Here is a 17,744-nt window from a genome sequence, read left to right on the forward strand (position 1 = left end):
CATTCATGCTGTGGTCAGTTTGTCATATCCAGTGAATCACCCAAAGACAATCTAATTAGATGCACAAATGGGTAAGTCCACATAATTTAGTGACTAACAAAAAATCCTTTGCCAACTTCCTTTATGGAAATCCCTCCATACACCAGGTTACAGTGACTCACACTATTCCCCTCTATCTAGGCTGCAAAAAAAATATTCCTGATTTATCCATATGAGCAAACAAATGACAACATTAGATTCTTTTCTTTTATCTGACCTCAAAGGTTTGTCACAATGACCTAAAAGCACATTTTTCCTTCTAAATTTTCCTTACTCACCTCCACTATCAGCCCCAGGGCAATTTTGGATAGGAGCCTTGGGCATTTATTTTTTGAAAATTTTCTCCAAACTATTTGTATGAGCATCTACAGTACTTTAGAGCACATGTTCATTATTGAGATTAAGGAGTTTTTAGGTTTGGGGGATTTTTTTTTTTTGTTTTGTATATATAAGTTTTTCTGATAGTTCTTCCTCTTGCTGGTATTAACATTCCTGTTTCTTGGGAGAGAAAAAAAGGGGGGGGGGAAAAGAGTTATTGCTCAAAATCTTGTCCTGACTATTATATACTCATATCTTTTTGGGAAGTTGTAAACATTCCCTTATGGAAGAAGGTTTTGAATGATTTGAAGGGTCTTGACTTAAGTAAACTTTCAAAGAATTTGGAAAAATTAACAGAGACACTGAATTCTGACACTGTCATTTGTAGATACTGCACAGGCTGTTTTAGAAGCTTTATTCTATGGATCATATTATTGTGTCCATTAGAAAAATTCCCTGGAATATTGGGGATTAAAAAAAGATTACCTGTGGCTTGTGATTTTGTGTATGGCACAATGCAGATAACAAATTTTGTACTTGTAAGAGTGAAAAACTTTCCTTGGCAAATTTCTATGATTTGTATGCACAAAGACTTTCCAAACACAGGTCAAGTCCTAACACTTTTAAATTGATCTCACATTAGGTCAAACTAGACTGTATTGGCTTAATTCACTTGGCTGCATTTAAATCTACAGAGAAATATGCTTGGAAGTGCATGGCCAAAATCCTGCTGATGTAAATCAGAGGAGCTGCGTAGCAATTAAAATGTTAATTGTAGATATGTGTTTTGTCCATTTTATTTTCAGTTTGTCTTATGCATTTACACATATAAATAGCTAAATATGCCAAATTAGCTCTTTTATATAAAAAAAAAAAACCCAAGTGCTCAATCACATTAAATTAAAGAGCCACTCATGCTTTCTTTTAATGAAGGAGGAAAAAAAAATGCAACAAACTAAACCAAACCAAGCAAAAAAACCCGGTCTATCATTAAGATCTGTGAAACTGTCACTTTCCTGGATTGGATGCTTCAGGTAGGAAGCGTGAGCAGATAGAAATTGAGAGTTCAGGTTACTTTTAACAGCAGGAGAAAACTGAAAAATAAGACACATTGAAATTCTGACCTGCAATAATATTCCACTCTGTTCTGTGGAGAGTGGATGCATAAAAATGTTGAAATACAGATTGGAATAATGTTGGCGGGTTTTAGTATTACAGTTAAAACACCGCTCTGTCATAACCCCTACAAATGACTGCTTTCACTTCCATTTTATCATTGGCATAATTGAAAGGAGTCTCTTGAAAGGGGCATTCTCATTACAGCCAAGGACCACTTCAGACCCCATCGAAATGAAAAGACAGACCATAGATTAGGTGCAGATACAAGTGGTAATTTCTAGGGAAACATAAAATACCAAATGTGTAACAACCATATTATGTGTTCAAAAGACTTGCAGTATTTTATTGTACAAAGAGACTTTGGTTCAGAAAGACAACTTCAGCAAAGTGGCTCCTATCAAATATTCTAAAAAAAACTTCAACTTCCTGATCAGAAACAAAGTTATTTTGTTTCTTGTATTATTTTTTTTTTAAATTTACAGTCCTATAATTCAGCTGACATTATCCAAAGCAAGTATCAATGTTGAATAACTGTGAATTTAAGAAATGTATCCAACATTTCACAGAGGTAACACTCTATTTCTGTGTACATCTCCAGAAAGTAAAAGCAGGCACAGCATTTTACATGATCTAGGGCTCCTTTTTTCAGGGCTGAGGGAAAAATATTACCGTTGTCACTACACCAATATATTTTATAGAATTGCTTCAAAATATTGACTTTTCAAAATGCATCAATATTTCAGTAGCATTTTTGAGCAACATAACCTCAGCACTAATGCCAGTTTGCAGCTGAATAATGAAATAAAATCCAGATTACCAAATTATGAGTACTATTTATTTCCTGTTTATTAAAAATACTTTTAAACACATTTCATTTTTCTGAAGTTCACATTTGAAAAAAAATTAGGCACCTCTATTCTGTCAAATGTTTGGACTTCAAGATGCTATGAGCAGATGAAATTATGAATCTAGCATTATTAGTGGAGGCACTTAGGTCATCCTAAAGAATCCAAACTTCACAATTTCTTTATCTTGGACTGCCTAAAATATAGCAACAAAAAGGTGTTAAATATATGTGGCTCTGCTTTAAAATGTGTCTGGTTCTTGTTTTCACTCTCCTCTCAGCAAATGTATAATTTGTTATCTGTAGTCACAAATGTATTCCAAAATATTCTTTAAAATAAATCCAAACTGCATTTCCATGTCTGTACAAGTAGGTTGAGATTGTGCTATTGTACTTAGAGGACATTCCAGTCCAGTTGAGTTATATCACCATAAGTTACATGATTGACTTTTACAGCAGAAAGAAAAGGTTGTACTCAAACAACTGTTATTGCCTCAATGGAAAAAAAAAAAAAATCAATGAATGTAAAATGAACAAGAGATTTTGTCCAAGTTGCAGTTAATGCTACTGAAGAGCTATGGATATTAAAAGGTCAACAAATAAATTAGTCCAAGTGTTATGAAATGAATGATTTGGCTTATAATTGTATTGAGTGCAAATTGTTCACTGCCTATTAGACCAGGTAATTTTTAACCATGGTGCCTCAATTACTGTTCCATGAGCAATAATACAGTTGTAAGAGCCACCGCTTCGATCGGGTGACCTGGGAGACACTCCAGGACAGCTGCCTCTGCTATGATGGATCACCGAGCCTGATCTCCAAATGGTGCCAAACCTTTCCTTCCTGGGAGGGGATCTCATAAAAGAAACATTACTGCTTGATTCATTTTACCAAAATGCTTGAGTTTTCTAGCGTCAGCAGCTGGGCAGAGATTGTGAGGCTCTGTATTTCTTAGAAGAATTACGACAAGAGTCATCCTATTGCTCCCAGCACTCGCTGCTAAATGGCATCAGGATGGTTTGGAGGATGCTTTTCCTGCCACTCAGCTGGGCTGTGTTGTGAGAAATACACAGCAATCATATTTTACATCACCACGTAAACCACCACATAACACCTAAAACTAGGCCAGAAATGGAGACTCTAGGTGAGATTATAGACATTACTTCACACTTCTGCAGCGCCCTGCGTTCAGAGATTGCAAAGCACCATTTTAATGGGAGCAAATTAAATTTCACAACACACTTTCTAGGAAAACATCCTCTCTCCCCCATCTTCATCAGAGACAGCCTTGAAGTGTAGCTGTTTGCCTAAAATTAAAGTGGGCTATGGTTAGAACCAAGGCAAATTTTGTAGGGTGAGGTAATATCTTGTATTAGAGACACCGATCCAGGCCAGAAAAGGTACAGTCAGCACACAGGAAGCAAGGATGGGCACCCAAAAACCTGTTTTATTCCAGTTATATCAGTCAGTCTAAGATACAACCACTCCCTATAAATCTTGATAGCCTTAAAAAGGGAAAAGGAAGCAATCTGATTTGCTTTCATGCTATGAAGCACCACCCATGGCAGCAGCTGTGTTTCCCCATTGCTCCTTGGGGCACGGTGCTCCCTGTGAGCCAGGGCTCAAAATAAGGCAATAAAGAGCTCACCAGGCTTCCCAGAGGACTGGGCCTTAAAGGATTGTAACTAGGCTGTAACTACACAGATCTGCTCCCTGCCCATATATAAAATAAACTGAAGAGGTAAATGCAAATCCTGAATTATCAAATAATCTGCACAGGAGAAACCACAGCAATAAAAGCCTAATTAGAATAGATTGTACCCCATACAACCAAATCCTGTTTATATTGTCACTCTACTATATGTTTGATAAATCACTACATTCAAACAGTCTATTGGGAGGGTGGTTTTCCATTTCATCTCTCCATTGAGCAAAAAAAGTGCCACATGACTAGAGTCTGAATTTCCATTTCACCAGCATACAGTTGAACTGAATATTATTTGGCACAATGCAGTGTACAACTGAGCCACTAAATGCCTGATTTACTAAATTATTATTAGATGAGCTCGTGCTGTTCCAAGTGAAAGTGCAGTCACTGTCTCTCTTCATGGTGTGTTGAAATTGTTCTGTGTTTAAATATTCAGCATGAGGCTAATGTGAACTGATGAACTGAGACTACAAACGTTCACTTTCGATGCAGACAGGGAGACAGAGATGCAACATATCATGTGGCCTGTGGAGGTGAAGATGATTTATGTTTAAGGATGCTGCTGCCTATTTCCATTAATATAAGATATTCTTAATTAGCTTTGTGTTTGATCCAGGAGTTTGGAAATGTAGCTAGAAGCTAGAAAACAGCTACAAAACTTAACATAGCTGTGTGGCTATGGAGGCATCAGAGTCCTGGTGAAGAGGAGGCATCAGAGTCCTGGTGAAGAGGTACTTGAGCCTGAATCTCTCAATAAAGTGCACGAGCTGCCTCCACAGTTTCATTCTTTGCTCTCTTTAATATTTGAGCTGTAACTTAAAAGCATCACCTGCAACTCCTACCTGAGCATCAGAAATCCTTGGTATGTAAAGGACTGACCATGTTGTGTAATTCTATGACATTCTGAGTGAGTGGATATGGGGGAAAAGGAAAAATAGATATTTTTAAGGAAGGTTAAAGAAAAAAAAAACAAAAAAACAAAAAAACGAACAATTTCTTTACTGCCACCTGCTGGAGTTGACAATAACCCTTTGTCCCACTGAGAGAACAAGCTCCTCGCTTGGAGGACAGTTACGGGGAGCATTTAAAATACTGTGATCCCAGACACTTACAGTAGATTAGAATTTTTTATTGGTGCTGTGTTGCCATAACAACATAAAGACAGCAGATGACTTAAGCTAAGCTTGCAAAGCAAAAGGCTGCTCATCTGGCAGTTAAAATGAATACAGTTCACTTCACAAGTTCCCCATATGGACCCTTAGTGTATGGTAATGAGGATACCATATGGTGGGAGAAAATGCACAGAGAACAATTGTGCTCCACTGGATGAGTGAAGTGAGCGGGAAGTTATGAGGAAACACAGGAGAGAGATTTGTGTGTGTGCTCTCTAACTCAAGGGTTTCTTACAGAGGGGGGTTCTCTCTCTTCTTAATCTTCTTCTTAATATATACATGCATAGAAATGACAGAGAAACATATTGCACATTTCGCAACATCATTCATCATAAACTGTCAGCTGTGTTTGTAAATCAGCTTGGTAAGATCTTAGAAATTTGTAATTCTTAAAAGGTAAAAGTGCTAAGTTTTTAGACAAAGTGCAGGAAAATTTAAGCACTTCTGACAAGTAGAAACATTAGAGGTAATCATTTTAAAAATGCTTGCATCTTCCTGCCTGCATGTTTAGCTGTAAATAATGCCGCAATGAATAAAAGCTTTAAAAAAAGGGGAGGGGAGAATGAAATGGAAAAAAATATTTTTTATTCTTTTTCCAAAAGGATAAAAAGTAATAGATGATCAGAACCATATGCATGCCAAATTCTGCTGTAAATGTACATATGCTATACAGCATGCTGTACTAACCAGATCCCAAACCTGGTAAGACAGCTTGCTAAAGGCTGCAAAGTCAATTTTGTACTACACATGCTTCATAAAAGATGAATATAAATGCATTAGTTAGACACGGTGAGCTAAATTAGAAGGTCAGGCAGGGCTGGAAGGGCTGAAATATCACACAACCAATGACTGTAATTACTCTTTTTTTAAGTCTATTAAGTGGTGTTGTTCTATCAAGGCTCAGGGGTATAGGACATGAAGTACAAGATAAAGTAATGTGTATTTATTACTCCCATGGGATCAATTTACTAGATATTTTCAGCTCCATGGAGCAAAATACACAAATGCAGCCTTTGTTACTTTCTTCAAACTGTGGCTTTTTTCTTCAAAACCTGCTCCTCGAAGGGACTGTGTTTACCTGTTTGGTGTCTTCCTGTCATCCCCAGTTAATTGTTGTATTTAAAACCAACAAGGTTGAGGATACAGGAACAGAGAAATGTGGGGATCCCTCCTACAGGATGCTCAAACAAGTGGTTGGAGTCGCTCAGATGGAATGTGCAGACTAGAAAATCCAATCCCAGGCACGATTTTTACCCCAAGGCAAAGCAGAGAGCGGGAGCGGAGAACGGCACAGAGCTCCTTGTCATCATGTTAGCCCTGATCTATTAAAAGTTTTGTCATAGATTCTAAATTACACCATCTGCTCTAATCATTTGCTGAGTAAATGCTGACCCAGTTATAAAGAAAGCTCAGTGAAATGTGTGTGCACACTGCTGACCTTCAGAAAGGAAAGGGCTCCTTGCCAGCCCTGTGAGCTGGCTCTGCCCTTCAGCAAGCGGCGCCTCTGTCCCTTTGCTCTCTCCTTTCAGGCTCTGCATATTCCCAGACACCCCTCTGACATCCACCACCCCATAAGGGTGACACTTGCACGGCTACCTCGCCATCTCAGAAGCCTTGATGCTCTCTTGTTGAATATTTTCTACAAGTTAAACAAAATATCAGACCCCCTAAACAAGCTCCTTAACCAACTAAGTGCTCAACTTGTTAGGAAACTTAAAAAACCCCAAGCTGTTGGTATTGGATTCAACCTTAACTCTGGTCTCACATTCCTGTAAATTTTACAGTAGAATGTAGAGCCCTCCAAGCACATCTCATGACCTCCTTGATGTACACATGAACTCCAATAGCTCCTCTTTACATGCCCCCCGTTCCTGCCCACACTCAGTATAAAAGTTTTCTAACGATTCTCTTGTTACACTGGATGGGAAAAGAAAAAAAAAAGTGTTTTCTTAGCTGAAAATTACTAACATTGGTTAAAATACAGTATATGTTGAGTTAGTAGATGGCAGTCCTTTCTGGAATTTCCATTGGGTCTGCCTGAAGCAGCAAATTGAGCTGCATTGTCTTCATTGCTATTTTAACCTCTGCTAGCAAGCCTGGGCCAACCACCCACGTTTAGAGACAACCTTTATTTGCAATATAAACAATACCCATGTCACGATGGATAAAGGGCAGATCTGTGGGATTTCATGTGGAAAAAGACAACTGCTTTTGCCAGCCTCTGATTCCTAATAACCACATGTCTTTTATTAGCGTCCTAAACGAGGAGGTGGGCTATGTCTTGGGGGGGTTTAATGACTGACCAGAGAAAAGGAGCTGAAGGGAAGGAGGATTCTGGTTACCTGTGCTCTCAGCTCAGCAGGGAGTCCCCTGTGCACTAGAGAGAGAAGCTCCACTTTCATCTACATGAAGAGAAACCAGAAGTAAAGGTCCCTTTCAGGAGGGATAAGGGGTCTCCTAGAGAGCACTGAAGGAACAGACTGGGAGGGAGAGGACGTCAGATCACAGAGGGGGTTGGTGCAATGACTCGCTTCTCAAACACAGAGTGAACAATCTTCTGCCTAATCTAAATACAAGTGATGAGTTGTAGGAGTGGTGAAAATGGCAAATAAAATCTAGGAAATTGCATATAAAGAGGAATCGTTGTTATTAAATCATTTAGGATGGATGTGTTTCAAATCTAGCTCACAGCTGAAGCTGTTTTACAGCTCTAGCTGTGGAGTTTTAACAAAATTGCAGAATTGCAACGTGTCTGCCAGGGATTTATTTTAAGGATTGCAGGGTAGTTACATGAATGAACCTTAATAGACTCAACATGTTGTTGTGATCTGAACTCTTCAGTGATCTCCGCTGCAGTTTATGTGCACAGGAACCAACAACACGAGTGCATTTGTGTGCACGTGTGTGACCACTGCAGAGGGAAATGGGGCACACACACGTGCAGGGCTGTCCCCAGCTCCACACAGGCTCCCTACAGACTGCTCCTGCAGGACAATGACAGCATTTCTCAACCTTAGCATCACAGTGCCCCTTTCCTCTTATCCCCAGAGATCTCTTGTTTCCTCTGATCTGCCTCCTGTCTGTATTAGAAAGGAAAGACTACACTGCCCAGCACACTCCTGGTACTTGATCTCACTCCAAGCTTTGGGTGCTAATCCCAGCATCTCTTGTCTCTCCTCCTGGTGCCTGTGGGTGTGTGGGTGTCTCTACAGACATGCACATCTCCTTCCACTGGCTGCCTTCCCTGACCTGCTCTGGACAAGAAGAGAACAGGATTCTGGTTCAAACTGGCTCCATAGCTCAGCTGCCAACATCCGCTCCCTCTCTTTTCTCCAGAAACTATATATTGCATTTCTACTTTAAGCACATCAGCTGTCAATCTAGCAGTCCAAAGACCCTCATTTCCAGGTGCTCCCATTCTCCTCACTGTGGGAGGGCATTCTCTATGGGAATTTGCCTGTTGAAGCACTGGGAAGGGGAAATTATTTTTAAAAATTTGTCTTTTTTTTTTTTCTGTGCCTACTTCCAGCAGATAGTTGGAACATTTCAAAAAATTCATCCTGAGCATAAATACTGAGCACTTTTGAAAATACTGTCTCTAAACTTGTGGAGATCAAACTTCTCCAACAGCCTCAATGGTTTTAGAAATGCTGTTAACCCCTCAGCTCTGGAGGGCAGAGCATGTGCTAACACTCACTTGATGCCCTCAACAATTCTCCTTGACTGAAGGGATAAGTTGTAGAGCAGAATGCTCTTGATTCTCCATGGGAAGGGCAGCATGCCCTTATGAACACAAAAATTATTATCACATCACTTCTACTTCTGGAAAGATCTCTAATTCATCAGTAATGTTTCAAAGGAATAATGGCCACAAACCCTAGCAGCAATTAGAGAAATAGGATTTGTTTTGTTTATTTAATGCAAAGGCACAAGCTTTTTCATGAACAGAAAATGATGATGTGCTGTCAGGACAAAGGGGGAAATGGAAGGAAGGATTCTGAGAGCTCTGAGCACTGTTCTCCTCTCTGCTGTTCCTCTGGAACATTTGCCCTTTCTGCCCGTGGTTCCACTGTGGGAGCCATATGGCTTCCAACACTCCTCTAAGTAGCCACTGAGAATTGTCTGCAGTGGAATAGTGCCAAAGCCCTTCCTGGTTTAATGACATGGGGAAGAGCACTGTGCAGTGCTCACCAGCACAGGGGCTCACACGTCCTTGATGCTGATCCTGGAGCCAGCAAGTGATGCTGGGAATTGAACCATCAGTGCCTCAAACACAGAAGTCGACATGTGCCAACCCCTGCTGCATTCAGCCTCTGTGTGTGGCATATTAATGAGACTTGAACTTGAGGTCCAACCTTCAAGCTTGCACAGAAGGAATTATCCTAAGACAAAAAAAAAAGTCCTCTCTTCATCCTGTTTCCCTCTAAACTTGCACAGTGTTACCAGTTTCTTTGCTGAGTTTGTCCAACCCTTAAGAAGTGACCCTTTTTTTCAGGCCATCACATCTTACCTCTGCAGACATAAACACAATTTCCTTTGATTTAAAGATTTGAAAAATTAGTTTAGAAGGTACTCCAAAGAAATACATGAAGCCAAGAGGGTAGAAGAGGGAACAGATGACTCAGTGCTAACCCTCACTCTCATACCTTATCCATAAATACCTGATAAATTTCAGAGTTAGGATATGGAGCTAGGAGAAGCTTTCTTCTGCCTGCAGGATTGTGTGTGGTACCAGTCTCAGACCAAATGGGAAAGAGGAGGGTGCTCATCCTGGAGGCTGCATTCCCACATTCCCACACCAGCACAAAGGGGCATTGCTGGGGACCCCCTCAGTGCCAAAAAGGAGCCTAATTCCTGTTCCACCACAACCCCTGGCCACATAACTCAATTTGGAATTTCTCAGTTTTATTTTACTTTAATTTTCTGATTTAAATAAAACCTATGGCCATCTACTAGCCAGCTGGAATATTTGGTTTAGGGAAGTTTTGCAGCAATTCTTTTGGGCCTTGCAAATGCCTGGTGCATAGTGAAGGCTGGCTTCTTCTTTTCTGAGAAACTATTTTTCTCCAGAAACATATTTGGCAGCAGAGACAGGATAGAGGTGGGAAAAAAAAGCCCCTACAGAAGGATGCTCTCTTTCTTTGGAAAGGGTTGCACCTCTGGAATGAAACTTGACAAGCCATGAAAGCTGTGTCCTGCTGCAAGCCTGTCCAAATGTTAGGGAAAGGGACAGCTTGCAGAGGGTGAACAGAGCCAATGGTAAATGTAACTCTCCAGGACAGCATGTTTTTCTGTTGGGAAGAGGGAAGGACAACACATCAGCAACCCCAAAATCACAGCCTGCAGCCTTCCTAGGCAAAGATAAAAGACAGAACAAGCCTGCAAAAAAAGTCACATACTGACTTTTATTTCTTTCAAGGAATTAAACAAATTAAGTTCCAGTGTTCAGGAAATCTTCTCACCTTTCAAATGCTTCAGAAATTCAACTAATCAAAGCCCACAACAATCCCTGATGAAAGCTTGTGGACAGCTCAGGGAGCTACAGAAGAAAGGTCACAAGTATTGCCCAGTCACAAAGGCTATACTGGATGTACATTAACTGAACAATTCATTTGTCTGTGTCTCAGGCCTGCAAATTCACATTTTCTTTTCCACAGGGAGTGTTCTGACTCCCCACCTCAGTAACAGCAGATAAAACATGTGGTGGCAGCTGGCCTCAGACAGAGACTCCAGATCATCACCATTGCTCAGAGCTCCTGTGGACACCAGCAACACTTAAATCCCCCACCTCTTACTGCAGTATACCACAAAAGTCACTGCAAATTCTTGCAAGATAGTAAAACCAGATCTGAGTACAACCCCACGTTTTCCCAGTACAAGAAACCTATCTGAAAAATGCTGTCTTTCCCCCAGCTTTTACTTGGCAGAAATCAACAAAAAAACCTCACTAATTTTCATGGTAACAAACATCACTTCAGTACACAATGCTCTAATTAAATCAGCAATCCTGAAATAAAACAGTATATAATCATTATATTATATACTGCAATGGAGTCACATCCAATTAATTTGATTTTATCAGTGGTAAAGTTCTCAAAATTATGCTGGCAAAGTGCTACTGATATCAAAACCAAAAAGCATCATTATTCCATGAAAACACCGCTCAGGTCCCAAAATGGTAACCAAAAAATATGTTCATTGTTACGTATTTTAGAACATAGAGAAAGATTTGTGCTTAAGAAAGGCATGAGCTGTTTGAGTTGGCTATGACTGAGAAGGTAACAGAATTCTCCTAAAGCTCCAGTTGCTGATTGGGCTTTCTTGGCCTTGCCTCTGTTTCAGCTTATTTGGGTTGGGTACCAAACCAGGACCATCACATTTACAGAGCCTTGCACTTTCAGACAAAAGCATGCAGTGACCATCTTTACCATATTTAACAGAACAATAAACTTTGTGCTGACCTTTGGCAAGCGTTCGGGGTCACCAGGGTGCCGGGGGATAACCTTCTGTAACCTTTGGAAACCATAGTCAATGGTGGGTTCGTTCAGAGCTGAAACAACAACAAACAACAGCGTGAGGTGACAAAGGCAGAGCAGGGGGCTCAGGTGACAACGGCCAAAGCACGGTGGGACCACGGCAAAACCCCCTTTGAACTCAGAACTGACTCAAGTCTTGGTCCAAACACTTCCTGAGGATGGTCCTTTGACTTCCATCCAAACCTTCCCACTTCAGCTCCTCCAGCAAAGCTGCTGGAAGATTTGGGGATGTTGCATCCATCTTCCAAACAGGAAGCAATTATTGTCTCTGAAAGGCACAATGAAATCACTTTGATAAATACTTTACACCCCATGTTTCATGTTGGGTTTTTCATATTATCAGGAAGGTGATTGGAAGGCAAAAGCAGTTCCTATTCCAGTGCCTTTCTTGTTCCAAATTTCATTATACATTTAATATGCTCCATGTGCAATGTTCACAAATAATTTTGTTGTGAAATACAGGCAATTGTCTTGGCAGAGGTTTTAATTTTTACTCATTGACACTGACTTCAGCAGCTTAGGCTCCAATCAGCACTAAACTCATCCAGGAGACTTAATAATTAAAAAAAAAAAATACATCAATGTTTTTAGTTCATCTTTCCCTAGTCTTTGTCCCATAACATGGAGGTGAGAAATGGTGAAAGTGGAACACTTTAATCTTCATGAAAATGCTGGTCTGTCTGCATTAATGGAAGCTCTGATTGTGTCAAGCCTTTAAGCACATGCTTATCTGTAAGCACATACTTAAACCCATTTGCTTTCAGCAAAGCAAATTTGAGCATATTATGTTTTTTATATGATTGCCTATAATTACAGGGGACTGCATAGAATGACCTTCTAGCTATATTTCCAGTCATATGATCACTTTAAAACTCAGATGTTAGTGAGATTTCAACATGTGCTTAGAATTTTCCAAGTGCTTTGGTGAACTGGAACAGTCAAGTATTCTCGAGCATCTCTAAACAACAGCACATCTTGACTCTCCCATACCAATAGAGATGTGGAAATATTCCACAATAATTTGTTCGAATTTTTTGAGTTAAATGGAAAAAATATCAATTTAAACGTGGATTTTTGTATTTTCAGCCTTTTTTTTTTTTCTGTGGAGAAAAAAAAATCTATATTTTTTTTAAATTTTTGAGTCACTTTAAAGTTTTTCTTCTCTTGTCTTAGCTTATTAATAGTAAAAAAAAATTTCTTGCACAAAGTCTTACTACTTTATGAGTATATCATATACCTTCATGAGGATTTTATTATGAACTTTTTTATGTGGCTAGAATGACATTATTTGAACACTGCAAAAAGATTTAGCATTAAACTCCATCTCCCAGCCTCAACACGACATAACCTGTCCATATTTCCATGTTTTAAGTGAACATTTTTCCATACTCCTCAAGATCTTCATGTTATCATGAAACAGTATCTAATCCCTGGCTTGTTTGTAATTAATTGGCATTCCATGACAAGCCCACAAAAAAAAAAATCCCTTTAAATTACTGTTACTTTCAAACCACATTTCTACAGCAGATTGTCCAGCTGGCAAGCAAAGGGTCAAATTTTCATCCCCTCCTGGACCTTTGGCGCATCCCATCTGAGGCAGAGGAAGGTGATGCTGAGGGATGCAGACCTACCCCACATGGTGAAACACAAATGTGTGGCTGATGGGACTGCCTGGAGAGGCACATGGTCCAGCAGGACCTCAGCATTCCTCTAACACCAGAAAGGAACCTTCTGACCACATCCTGAAATTAATCTTGCAGTATTATGGTAACACCAGACTAGAAATCCTTCTGGATTTTACATTCTGAGCTTTTTACTACCTTGGAGGTCATGACATCCCTCCAGTCCCCTTGTTTGTTTGGGTTTTTTTCAGGTATTTCCTTTCATCAGGAATATCTGAATGTGATCTTTTATTTCTATCCAGGTCATTATATGGAAGGAGTGAGCATAAGGCTTTTCCCTTGCTTGGGTCCCTTTTGATTTTGGGATGGTTGGGCCTTTTTTTCCTACATTTCCTTTCACATCCTGGCCCATGCTGACCCCTCTGCTGTGAAGTTTTGCAGAAAATATCACAGTTCCTTGGTTTGGAGCCCTCTGGTTTCCTTACCTCTGAGTTTACTTATAAAGCTACTTAATTTTAAATATTTTTCAAATAAATTAATTGACTGCTATTTATATTTACTATTAAAAAATAGCTGTTCTCTGAGAATATTAAAAGACCCCAAAACCCTACAGATTAAATTGACACTTCTTTTGCAAATATGTTCAAAGATTTTAGTGCGGTTCTGCCAAATGGGTTTCTCCTCTAATTCAGTCTAGTTTATGGCCATTTTCCCTTTAGATCCTTTGGGAAAATAGTTACTAAATTCTGCAATATTATAAATGGAGGCCAGTTCTGAAATCCCCCCAGAGTTAGCAGTCATTTTCTCATATCTTCCTACACGTTCAACACATTTGAAATCCACAGAGTATTTCCTCTGAGTATTTTCTGAACTAAATGGCCAAAAAAAAAATGTTAATTTTATGGTCCAATCTCAGAAGGCATCAAGCATACTGTGAGAGATAGTGAAAACTTTCTGCTTCAAACAGCTTCAGCTTTACTTTAGTGGTGGGGAGAGGCTGCACACAGCAATCTGCAGGATTGGGTCCTAAACTGCTATTGTTAAATACCACTCATTATTCTATAACCCTTCAACCTTTCAATCTTACATAAAATTAAAAAAAAAAAAAAAAAAAAAAAAAAAAGAAAAGAAAAAAGAAGGGGAAAAAAAAAAAAGGGATCTTTAGCTGCCTGGACATCTGACAACAGATTGGACAATTGCAGCCCTCCATTCCTTGTTCATTTACAACCCAAATCCAAATGTAATTAATCATCTCTCAATGAAAGAGATCTGTTCACATATCTATCCCCACCCTCAGCATTAAACAAGACCAGTTGTGTGTCAGGAGGTGGAAAAACTCCAAAAAAAGGGAATATTCTCATCTCTAAGCACTGCAGAAGAGCTGCTACAAGGTCAGACAGCACCTCCCTGCAAGGCTTTCCTCTGCCCCAGTACATGTGGCTGGTCTCTGCTGCTGAAATCCACCCACAATAAGGCATTTCCCAGTCCTTTAATTCAAATAACAGTTTTCTTTCTATGATTGGAAAAAAAAAAAAAAAAAGAATCAATCAGAAATACAAATTCTCTATTTGTGTTCTTGACATCCCTACATTAAAAACAAGCTACCACATATGGTACTTAAAATGCATTCCCATTACCTGATATTTTAAAAGTACCATTGAAAGTACTACTAACTTTAAAAAACTGTACTAAATTCAAATAGGTCCCAAGGCTAATGGAAGCAATTTGTATACCAACCCAAACTGACTGGCCCACTTTTCAAAATACAGGTATGATAATCTTGTGGTTTTAAAAGGACATTTAAATTGAAAGACTGTGAATTTAGTACATAATTATACCAATAGAACCCTTTAACTTGTCAACTTGTAAATCTAAAAGGCTATCAATCATTTCTAAAGAGGAAATAAACCTTAAAATTCTTTGATTGACAGTGCTTATTTTTTATGTGGAAAAAAAAAAAAAGGAGTAAAGTGGCCAGAAATCCATTTACAAAAGTACATTGTTTTACATAGGTGAGTAAAAAGCCAATAATTACACCTCCAAAAGACATATAAATCAAGGTAAGTACTTTTCCCTCACTTACATATTTTAAGTTGCAGTAAACTTCAGGTAACTTTTTATTAAAATACTTTTCCAAATGCAAAGCTTATTGAAGCCATTAATAGAGTAGCATTTTCATTTAAGCTAATATAATCATTTTTGCAAATACAAGATTTAAGCCATTTTTCTCCTTCCAAACAATAAACTTTCAGCCTGTCTCTTGTGTGAATTAACTAAAATTACACCCAGGTGTACAAAATCTGTCTATCTATCCCAGTGTATGAGTTAAGGCACAATATTTATTATTCTTACCATTTTATGAATTACTTCTTAAACCCTTGAGGAAGAACTTTCTTTCAAATTAGACTCTAACAGAATAAGCCATGAAGCTCTTTATGCAGCAAGTCTAAAGCCATAACTCATAAAATCTAAGGCTTTTAATCATGAAAATGTACTATGTCTGTAGAAATAGGGATGTGTACATTACAGTCATCTTTTCAAAGTCCATGTTATGTTTTCAACAAAAATGCTGTTCATGCCTCTGAGAAAAAAATGTTTCCATCATAACCATAATTTCAAATTCTGCACAAATAATTTTAATAACCACATGCAGATAATCCACCATCTTTAAAAGTCTTTTTTTTTAACTAGTCAGTGGAGGGCTTTTTTTAATATTTCATATAATGAATTCCTACTGTGTCAATAAAGCTTTGGTTGTTAATTGAATGACTGTCTGATGTATCTGAGAGAGGAATTTGTTTCTCTGGCCATGCTGCCAACTCCCAGCAGAATGATCGACACTTAATATCAGCAATTAAAAGGACCTGTTCAAATATCATATGGAATTCGTAGCTTGGGGTAGTGTAGGAGAGCCCTTCACCAAGGAAAACTCATTCAGCAAATGCAGAGAGTAATTGAATTAGACACATTTTAACATTATTATTCAAAGAAAAATAAACACACACTACATAGAAGCATTATGGAAATATTTCAGAATGTAAAACATATCCAGTTAATTTGTTTCCCATGCATTCATGGTTTCATTTACTCCTTTTATTTTTCAGTCCTTGTTTCTTTTTCATTCCATTTGACCCAAAACCGATGAGAAAGCAGCACTTAGACCTATGAACTTCCCATATGCTTTTCCAGTGGAAAAGGCTGCAAGGAGAGGGAAGGGACTCTGAAGGCTCAAATAACCCAAAAAAAAAGGCTGAAGGCTACGAAGACATTTGCCTCAGGCCCACAGGTCTGACCGTCCCTGTCTCAGAGGAGAAATCTGGCCTTGATTTATTTTAAGTGAAACACTCGGGGAAAGGCTGAACGTGGGAATTAAATATCCCAGAGTGTCTGCTCCTGTGGAGCGCCAGGAAGTCGCTGAGCAGTGGAATGGAAGAAGATGCTTTAGACTCTTCCTCTGTCTCTTCACAAATTTATTTTGTAAATTTGGCTCTACAACACAATTAGACAGCTGATGACAGGTCCTGAATTGCAGTGTCAAAGAGGTGGTGGGGCTTTGGGGTCTACCCAGTTGTTTTGGGGTTTTTTTCCTGTCCACTGAGAGAAATTGTCAGAATGTAAATAGAAGGTGACTCTGTGACCAAAACACAAAAAGTTTTGTGTCTCAACACCTCACAGCCACAAACGAATTCTGCTGCAAGCCCCTGACCCTAACAAAATAAAACATTGACTGCAGAAGATGGGAATAGGACAGGACAGACCATAATAATGTCAAACTCCAGGTACTAAAATGCCTTGCTAAGACCCTGCAGTACAGCAGTGCTAGTGGATGGTGCTATACAGCAACATTTTGACACCAAACCCAACCAGTCTTATGCACAGTGGCCTCTTTCTGCCTGCTCTGCAAAGACAGTGACAAAAACCCACTTCAAAACCCATCACCAAAGGAGAAAAAGTCTGTTCAGCAAACCTCCCTGCAAAGACTTTTCCTTTGCTAATTAAAGCTCCTTAAATGAAAACATGCAAGCATTTGAGCTATTGGTTGTTGTTGTTGTGAATTTGTCTTGCTTTTTCTAAAGTTTTCTTTCCACTGACTTTCCCTGGAGTGTTTATTCCCACAAGAAATGGAAAATGGAAGTGGGTGGGACAGCGAGAGCCTGCACAGAAAGGTCTGGGCTAGAAAGCCCTTCTAGTGTTCACCCAGAATTTCCTTGGTTTTCTGGTCTTGGTATTTAAACATGCTCCTGTGCATTGAATTTTCATTTCTAAAGTCAAACTGTGACATCAGGACATTTTTTTAAATTACAGATAGAGATATCCAAAATGCAATTCCTACATTTTCTTGCCACGTAATGCCCCAACAGACAACGAGGAAAATGCAGATCTGA

The 17,744-nt window shown here is 39.1% G+C and overlaps 1 protein-coding gene across 4 annotated transcripts in view; it reads right to left on the reverse strand.

Annotated features, from left to right (window-relative positions):
• The window catches only part of EBF1 (EBF transcription factor 1), a 266,307-nt gene that overhangs the window by 16,367 nt on the left and 232,196 nt on the right, over nucleotides 1-17,744 (reverse strand). For all 4 annotated transcript variants that reach the window (XM_053956790.1, XM_053956787.1, XM_053956789.1 and 1 more), the window contains exon 11: nucleotides 11,663-11,751. In XM_053956790.1, coding sequence (XP_053812765.1) covers nucleotides 11,663-11,751 — 89 coding nt within the window. The remainder of the gene's footprint in view (nucleotides 1-11,662; nucleotides 11,752-17,744) is intronic.

This window comes from Vidua chalybeata, chromosome 15 (genome assembly GCF_026979565.1).
Source record: "Vidua chalybeata isolate OUT-0048 chromosome 15, bVidCha1 merged haplotype, whole genome shotgun sequence".
Taxonomy (NCBI): domain Eukaryota; kingdom Metazoa; phylum Chordata; class Aves; order Passeriformes; family Viduidae; genus Vidua; species Vidua chalybeata.